The sequence below is a fragment of the Dama dama genome, chromosome 16, assembly GCF_033118175.1.
Source record: "Dama dama isolate Ldn47 chromosome 16, ASM3311817v1, whole genome shotgun sequence".
NCBI classification, from domain to species: Eukaryota; Metazoa; Chordata; class Mammalia; order Artiodactyla; family Cervidae; genus Dama; species Dama dama.
The window spans coordinates 2,466,906-2,476,427 of record NC_083696.1 but is presented as its reverse complement, the minus strand read 5'-3'; the positions used below and the strand labels follow the sequence as shown (position 1 = coordinate 2,476,427).

Genomic DNA, 9,522 nt, shown 5'->3' with positions numbered 1-9,522 from the left:
ATTCACATGAAAGTAACAGTTCTATCAGAGCTTGAGCTTGGGGTCCATGGACGTTTCACTTAGCAAATAGTTCTAAGTGGAGTTCTGAGAAAATAAACTGGGGTTAACTACATGAGCATTCTAGACTAGAATTTGGGATTTTAATTCCTGTATTACATATTCGCTTTTAATACACTGAGATTTTTTTTTAAATTAATTTTTATTGGAGTATAGTTGCTTTTAAATGTTGTGTTAGTTTCCGCCGTACAACAAAGGGAATCAGTTGTGCGTACACATGTACCTCCTCTTTTTCGGATTTCCTTCCCCTCGAGGCCACCACACAGCGCTGAGCAGAGTTCCCTGCGCTGTGCAGTCGGTTCCCACTAGTTTTCTGTTTTATACATAGCAGTGCATGTATGTCAATCCCAGTCTCCCAGTTCATCACACACCCCTCTTCCCTACACTGCAATTCGTAGCACAATTAATTTAAGGTCAGTTTGTTGGTCCAGAGTATTTGGAACCTTTCTTTTTTTTTTTTAAGTAAAAATACCACAGGCCTGGAAATCAAAAGACCAGGTTTCTAGTTTTAGCTATGCCATCAACTCACTGATGATTTTATCGGCCAACCTTCCTATTTTTACAGAGGAGCCACCTTTCACTCCTGGCTCCAACATTCGCCTTTCTCTAGTTTTTGTATTGAGGTGAAATTCACCAACAGAAAATTAACCATTTCAAAGTAAACAATTCAGTGACATTTAGTACACTGACAGTGTTCTGACAATGTTCCACGTTTATCTACTTCCAAAATATTTTCATTGCTCTGAAATAAACCTCTTACCCAGTAAGCAGATATTTCACATACTCCTACTCCATCCCCACCAGTGGCAACCACCAACCTCTTAGGGCTTCTGTCAACTTACCAAAGGAAGACTTTTCTCACCTCCCATCATTCCCCACAGAAAATATGAATTGATCCTCTCCAAAACCTCCATTCAGCTTCCGCGGTGATACATGACTCACATACAATTTGAGTCTTTCTTGTCTTCTCTCTCCCTCACCCAAGCTCTCCCTGACTTAATACCCTTCCCACCCCCAGTGCTCAGGGCAGACTGCATTTAAGTGAAGTGAATCATGTGCAGGGGTTTTGCCGTCAGATTTCTCAGCCGTTGGTTCTAGTGCCACACATTTATCTACTTCCTCAAGTTCCCGGAGATTTCATGTTGGAGATTAGCCCTTTTAATCGACTCTTGTAACACTGTTGCTTACGGCCGGGAAGCCGTCTTTGTCCACCTGCAACCACACTACATCCCCTGTACACTGACCTGCCAGAGGCAGCAGGGCGCAGAGTGTGCTGAGGAGCTCCCAGCGTCCTTCACCTTCTCTAAAATTCTTATGTTTTCTTTATTTGGAGGAGAAGAAAAATATGAATTCTCTCTCTCCTCCTGAAAGTTCTACTTCGTGACGTTTTTTTCCCCTCATCAATTAATATTTTGAGAGTCTGTCAAGGGCCAGCCCACATACTGGCCAAAGCAGGTAACAATGGTGAACAAGACAAGCAAAATCTTCCCTCTAGTCCGGAAGACCTAAACAAACACATGCTAAGATTTCAGAAGAGTATTATGATTATCTGTAAAGTTAAAAAAACACTTTTTGTTACAGAAAAATTCAAGCCTATATAAAAAGTAGAGAGAATGGTATAATGAACCCACTACCCAGCTTCTGTGATTATCAACTCATGGTCAATTTTTTCCCCTCTATACCCACCTCATCTAGCACTCCCTAAATTATTCTGAAGCAAATCCCAGCAGCATACTATTTTATTTATATATAAACATTTCAATTTATTTATGTCTCTAAAACAATAACTTCCTTTTTAAAAACCCACCCTCAAAAACAAAGGTTGTTTTTTTTAAATATCATCAAATATATAGTCAGAGTTCATAGTTACCCCAACAGTTCATGAACTTACAAAAACAAACAATAACAAAGAAAACAGAAAAGAACATGGAGTAACTTCCATTAGCTCTAGAGTAATTTACATCAAGGCACTACGGTAAAAATATTACTTATATACTCACAACATATGGGCTTCCCTGGTGTCTCTGACGGTAAAGAATCTGTCTGCAATGCAGGGGACCTCGGTTCAATCCCTGGGTTGGGAAGATCTGCTGGAGGAGGGCACAGCAACCCACTCCAGTATTCTTGCCTGGAAAATCCCCATGCACAGAGGAGCCTGATGGGCTACAGTCCATGGGGTCACAAAGAGTTGGACATGACTAAGCGACTTCGCACAACATAGCACACCCGCAACATATAGCTATAGGGCTGAACGTTGCTGAGTTCCTGATGACTGATAAGTAAGGGAATGCTAGCGATGTATCCCATTGATTCATACGCACTTTTCCGCTAGCACTTTAAAGCTTTTTGCTACCACATAATAGCAGCTGAACACAAAGTACATGAACCAGCTGAATGCAGCAAACAAGTGAGAAATACAGCACTATGACATTTTTCCTCTCGGGTCAGTTTGGCCATCAGCTCTCCCAGACGTCTGTGCGTTTCAGTCTTCATGACTCAGCCACCTCAGCCCTACCTCGCATCACTCCCTGTCAAGCTACCTTTGCTATTTTTCTTTTTAAAGATAAAGCACTGTGCTTACTTTTTTGTTTTTAATGATGAACTTAATATCCTCTAACTTTATCAGATTGTTGCTCTTGTGTTCCTGCTGTTAGTGCTCTGGCTACCCAGTTGCATAGATATTTTTTAACAGTCTGTCTCAATCCTGCTTTTCAGTGTATCAAAAAAGTCATTAATTATTATGGAACCCATTTATTGGGTGAAAATACTGACATGTGAAAAATCAAATAAATTTTCTTAAAAATAATATTACAAATGGTATGGGTGTGTACTGTTACCCATAACTTGGGGGGGGGGGGGAACTCAGTAACGAGACTTGTTTTTAATCCCCTACCTCAACACCCCAGCAAATCAGAAAGATTTTAGGAAAGTTGGAACTTGAAATTATTGCTCACAACATGATGGCTGGCCTACGAAAATTTAAATGAACAAAGTATGTTCATAGGTATTTCTTTTTATCCTAGGTTCAGATGAGAGTCTAAAATATATTACTGCCAAAGTTCTGGTTGAACTGTTGATAAAATGACAAACTTAAGGAACAAACTGTCCCCTAATTCAGTATATCACTCTAGCTGCTTACCTTTATATGAAACACCAACAGCTTGAATTTCCCAGGTAGTTAGAAAATCAGGTAGTATCAACTCTAGCTGATGCCTGATGAAAAATAAAATATTTCAAAGCCATCAGACATAGGTGATCCTCGATTAACTTGGGATCAATTTAACATGCTCTCCTATTAATTAGAGTATTTGTGCTTTTCCCATGTGGGCTCTTTAGGCAAACCACAAACAGACAAAGCTAAATCAGTGGCCACAGGTGGGAATGAGTTAAGAACAGAGGCTGACAAGGTCCTCTTACATATTCAGACCAATCACCTGTATATCTATGAGGTTGAACCACTTGAAATTGCTGTTTGTGTAAGTCAAAACTGTTTAGATCAGGCAGATACATATGGTTTGCTATTGACTGAATGTTTGTGTTCCCCACCCCCAAATTCATACGTTGAAATTTAATTCCCAAAGTGCTGTTACTTGGAGGTGTGGTCTTTGGGAGATGATTAGAAAACTCTCATGAATGAGATTAGTGCCCTCAGAAAAGAGACCCCTGGGAATTCCCTTGTCCCTCTGCCATGAGGGGCTGGCAGGAAAGACAGCCATGCATGGACCAGAAGGCAGTGTCTCATCCGACACTGGATTTGCTGGTAACTTGACCTTGGACTTCGCAGGCTCCATGACTGATAGATGTAGATCTCTGTTGCCTATAAGCCACCAGTCTGTGGTACGCTGGCATAGCAGCCCGAGCGAACAGGTTCAACCTAGACTATAGGCCCTCTTTCTGTTTTCACTGCTGTACATTGAAAGGACTGTGGTAAATTAGCCAATAAAAATTAAATTACATTCAGTGAACCCGAATAAGAAAATTAGAGTATACAAAAGAGCTGAAACAAAAGGAATCTTCATAACACCAGAGTCCATCAGTTAGTTATCTTTTCAAAGGACATTTCCTAAGTGTCTATCATGTGCATAGTACAGTCCTAAAACCAAGGATGGGAATAAATAATAGAGGTCTGCCTTGAAGGAATTCACTCAATAAAAGGAGAGAAATAGGTAAACAAACACATTATCACAGAGGGTAATAAGTGCTTCAATATTAGTGTGTACAGACTGTAATGAGAATGCAGAGAAGTGTTTAATTCTTTGGGGGCCACTTTTTGGAGATCTCGGTGTCTGAGGTGGGTTGTTAAATGTGAAATGCAGATTGCCGGGAGCGAAGTGGGGGTTGATTAAGAAAGAGGACTTCAGTGAAAGAGTATGAAGACTGCAAAGAGCAGGTACTGGTGATACAGAAAGTGGACAATAGGGGGATGGTGGCAAGGGTTGCTGGCAGATAAGCTGGAGCTGTAAGCAAGAGCACTGCTGCGGGTGTATCTGCATAGATTCTGCGTGATACGTCAAGGAGAAGTGGTTTTAGATGGGGAAATGGCATAAAGGAGGCTGTTGTGCATCAGACAAGTCGTGATAACCGAACAAAAACTGATTGTTTCCCAAGGCTTACAGATCATCAGTGTTTTACAGTGTGTGTTTATTATGTGAGGAAAATAGTACCTCCTTTTATTTGTTAGATAAATAGCTTTGGAGATATTTTAATACTTACCAAAATGGATGATATATTGTTGGAGTGTTTATTACAAAGCAGTTGTCTAGAAAGACTCAAATAATTATGTAGAAATGCAAAGCCCAGATCACCCTAAACTACTTGCTTAGTAAAAGTTTAAGGTGAGTAAAGTTGTTATTATTATTTAGTTGCTAAGTCGTGTCTATTCTTTTGTGGCCCCATGAACTGTAGCCAGTCAGGTTCTTCTGTCCGTGGGATTTTCCAAGTAAGAATACTAGAGTGGGTTGCCATTTCCTTCTCCAGGGGATCTTCTGGACCCAGGGATCAAACTTGGCTCTCCTGATTGGCAGGTGGATTCTTTACCACTGAGCCACCAGGGAATCCAAGTGAATTAGCACTCTTCTGCAAAGATCATTAATTCTGCTAAATACTGAGGGAAAAAACCAACCCAGTGATTAACCAAATTAACTATGACTAAATGTCAGTGCTATCCTTAATTATCAAGGAATCCTTGGAAGAATGACAGACCATTTATCTGTCAAGCTTGGATAATTTAAAATTTCTTAAGGCAATTAAAAGTAAAGTTTTAGAATACCTTTGAGGAACATGATATACTTTCCATAACCAATTTTCCAAGGAAATTCTGTATGTAATTTTCATGTATGTATTTGATACATCTAAATTAGAAATATAAAAAGATAGGGTAAATATAATATACAATAGTTATTTGTTAAAGTACAGCATTCAACTTTTAATTTAAAATTTTAAGGAATTTTACCAAACATTTAATTTTTGTTATATCTAAATAGAAAAATAAAATTCTTGATTCAAAGTGTCTAAAATACATTAAGTACAAAAATCAAGGTGCAGAATGGTAATAACCCATAGAACAAAATACATAGAGATATAGATGTAGATATAAATGTTGATGGGCATAGAAAATTTCTGGAAGGATATAGAAATGTAAACAACTACAATATCTTGGAAAGCAGGTGGGTAGTGAGGTCAGGGATTTTTACTTTATACTTCACACTATTACTTTCTGTGTACTAATGTGGAAGTAAGTTGTGATATTTTTCTAACATTTTTAAAAAGCACATTGAAGAAATGCAGTATCACATTTATTAATATGATCCCATTTAGAAATCTGTTCACACTGTTAACACTCTGGGGAAGGGGTAGTGTAAGAAAATTGACAGGTTTTTTTTAATGCTTATTCTTAAACTTTTTGCTGATTTTCTGATAAATTTTGTTTTTTGGCATTTTTAAAGTCTGCACATTGTATTACTTTCAAATTTTTTAAGTCATGAAAATATATGCATTATGTATGTTAACAAGTTACATGAGAATTTCCGTGTAACTATTGCTGAGAATTTAAGATATATTATATTTTAAAATATTTTTCAGAGCTTACTTATTTATATGTTTTTATAGTTTCAGGGAAAAAGTACAAGCAAGTTGTTAAATTCTTTTTAAGACAAGTTATTTAACAAGGAAGAAAAATTTGTAGTTATAAGAGGTAATGTGTCTTAAACTTATTGTGGCAATCATTTCACAGTATTCATACAATTTAAATCATCATGTTGTATATCTGAAAATTATACAATGTTATGTGTTAATAATATCTCAATAAAACTGGAAAAATTTTAATAAAAGATTTTTTAAATAATAAAAATGTAAAGTCATTGACTTTTTTTTAAGTACAAAATTAAACTAAAATTGCAATGTTTTTCTTAGTTATCCTCTACCTTGACTTGCATGATCTTCATGGTAGTACAGCTAGAATTCAGAAGAAACCAAAGAAAACAGGCTAAAAGGTAGTCAGTAAAATTAGACAAGATTTAAGTAAATTGTACTCATCACTATTTACCACTCAAATCATGTGAAACTGAACTAAAGGAAATTCTTTTCTATTAATATATACACTTATTGGGATTCCTTCTACTTCTATTATTTCTTGTTGATGATGCTCTGTGGCAAAATGAAGAATAACATATTGTTTCTTCAAACTATAATAACTGTCTTTAAGCAAGACTTTAAGTATTGTGCATGGCCAGTGATGGACACACAGAATGAATATCACAGAATCATGTAGTCAAGTATTTTCATTTTACAAATTAGCTCTTAGGGGATTTAAAAAAAAAAAAAAAAAAAAGGTCTGCATCTGCTACACCGTGGGTTAGTGACAGAGCTGGGTGAGTGGTGTCCAAGCTAGTATTACCACCTCTGCCCACTCAGCTTTTTAAGCTGAACGGAAGGAGCTTCTACTTCATTTTTCCTGCATTAAACCAAGTTTGGAAGCGCTCCTTCCCATGGCAGCACAAACTCTGCCAGTGTCCTCTCACTGCGCTGCACGGAGGGGAGCTGTGACGTGTACCTCGCCTTCCCAGAATCACAGGGATGAAGGAATCCTCCCTCCAGCCTCACTTTGGGCGGAGGCTGCAGCACCGAGCGGAAGGTCTGACACCGTTCTGGCTGACGGTAACGCGCGCAGCCCGCTCCTCCCACGCCTCTTCCCGCCGAGGGGCTCCACTGTAACAGCACTTCTGGATCAGAGGGTGTTTGAATGTGGATGCGGAGACGATAATACAACTGCTCTTAGCCAAGTACAGATTCAAAGTTTCAGGTCTGGACTTGGAAGCTCTGGTCCAGCTTCCTGGCACCCTTGCCCCACTCCATCTAGTACCAGTGGTAAACCAGCCTCTGCTGCCACTAATCCTAGAATGGGAAATTATTTTCTCCCCAGACAGCCTGTACCATAACAGAGAGTCTAATGGCTGGAAAACTCTCTCTTATATCTTCTAAATCAAAATCTAACTATCTAACTCCTATTACTGATTCCCTTATTGGTACTCACAGAGTTATGTGAAGTGTTAGCTGCTTAGTTGTGTCCGACTCTTTGTGACTCAATGAACTGTAGTCCACCAGGCTGCTCCATTCATGGGATTTCCCAGGCAAGAATACTAGAGTGGGTTTTGATTTCCTTCTCCAGGGTATCTTCCTGACCCAGGAATCGAACCCAGGTCTCCCAAGTTACTGGCAGATTCTTTACCATCTGCACCAACAGGGAAGCCCCACTCACAGTTAATCCTTTTATATAGAAAAAGCCACATATTCACCCATTCCTTGAAGACAGTCATCATGAACACCTGAGTCTTACCCTTTATCTTGTAGACATCTTGTAAACATCCCTAGAGTTTTTTCAATTAGACTGTATGATTGGTTTTAAAACCCTTAAACAGTCACCCTCCACTTGGACAAGGCCAAGACAGTCAAGCCACGGTCAGTATGAAGTCTGAGTGGGTGGATAGAAGAACAAGAGTTTTCATTTAGGTTGCTTTCCTCTTCTGTTTTCTCAAAAGCCATGGAATGGGACTTTAGAATTGATTATGCTCTTGGCTTCCCAGGTGGTGCAGTGGTAAAGAATCTGCCTGCCAATGCAGGAGATGCAAGAGATGCGGGTTTGATCCCTGGATTGGGAAGATCCCCTGGAGTAGGAAATGACAACCCACTCCAGTATTCTTGCCTGGAAAGATTCCACGGACAGAGGTGCCTGGTGGGCTACAGTCCATGGGGTTGCAAAGAGTCAGACATAACTGAGCACGCACATATTGTACTTCTTCATCAGACGTCGGGAAACAGCAGTGGAGAGAGCAGAAGGGGCTTGTCCAAGTGGGCCCAGCTGCTAAGTGACAGAACCAGACCTGAAGCCAAGAGGCAGTATCATGAAGGGCAAAGGCCACTGGACCACAGAATAGAAGCTGTGATACTTGTGGTGGACCCATCTCTCCCAGTCATTTGGACTTGGCAAGATAGCTCAGTATTCAGAAGCTCACTTTGCCATTATTATGATTATAATTTCTGCCTAGCCCGAGGTCAGACTGTGGCTTTGGTGAGAATGAAGCATTATAGATGACAGTTTATTGAGTTCCTCCTGGGCTAAGTGCTTCATCTGCATAATCTTATTTAGCTCTCATAATTCATTCTCCTAAGTCTGCAAGACAAAGAGAAATTGTCTCCATTTTGCAGAAGAAAAAAACTGAGGCTTGGAGAGAGGAAGTAATGTGGCTAGGGTCACATAGCTATAAATAGGAAGCCAAGATCCAAAGATAGGCTCTGATTCTAAAAAACACTGTTCCTTACATACTGTCTTCTAATGATACTGTTTAGGCAAGTACCTGCTGAAATGGGAGGAAACTTTGTTGTTGCTATTATGGTTATGACAACATAGTATCTGTAACCCCTCCAATAATTAATAACTAACATTATTAATAGTGTGTCTGAAATTTAAATGGTATATAAAAATTGGATTTATCAGACCCATCTTCCAAATAATCTGGATTGGTCTTAAACATTAATAGACCAAAGAAAAGAAGTCGTGTCCAGTAGAGCACAGTGGCCACCAGTGCAGTGGGATCTACTATCTGTCTGACCTGGGTTTTCCACGTGTGCCACACACTGCCCCGTGACATTGCGTATACTGAAAAAGGGAGCTGTGGCTCAGACAGTCAAGAATCTGCCCGCAATGTGGGCGACCCAGGTTCAATCCTTGGGTCAGGAAGATCCCCTGGAGAAGGGAATGGTTACCCACTCCAGTATTCTTGCCTGGAGAATTTCATGGACAGAGGAGCCTGGCAAGCTACAGTCCATGGGGTCGCAAATAGTTGGACGTGACTGAGTGAATAACACTTTGATAGTATAGTTCCTAGAGAAAAAATGGCTACCCACTCTAGTATTCTTGCCTGGCGTGACACTGGGCATATTATTATTAATATCTCTATGCCTTGAGGT

General features: G+C 39.6%; 1 protein-coding gene across 1 annotated transcript in view; it reads right to left on the bottom strand.

Moving 5' to 3' along the window:
- Window positions 1–7,014: 7,014 nt before the first annotated feature.
- LOC133071009 (complement C5-like) overlaps window positions 7,015–9,522 on the bottom strand; it is a 46,340-nt gene continuing 43,832 nt past the window's right edge. The window contains 1 exon segment of the mRNA XM_061163227.1: window positions 7,015–7,328. Coding sequence (XP_061019210.1) covers window positions 7,015–7,328 — 314 coding nt within the window.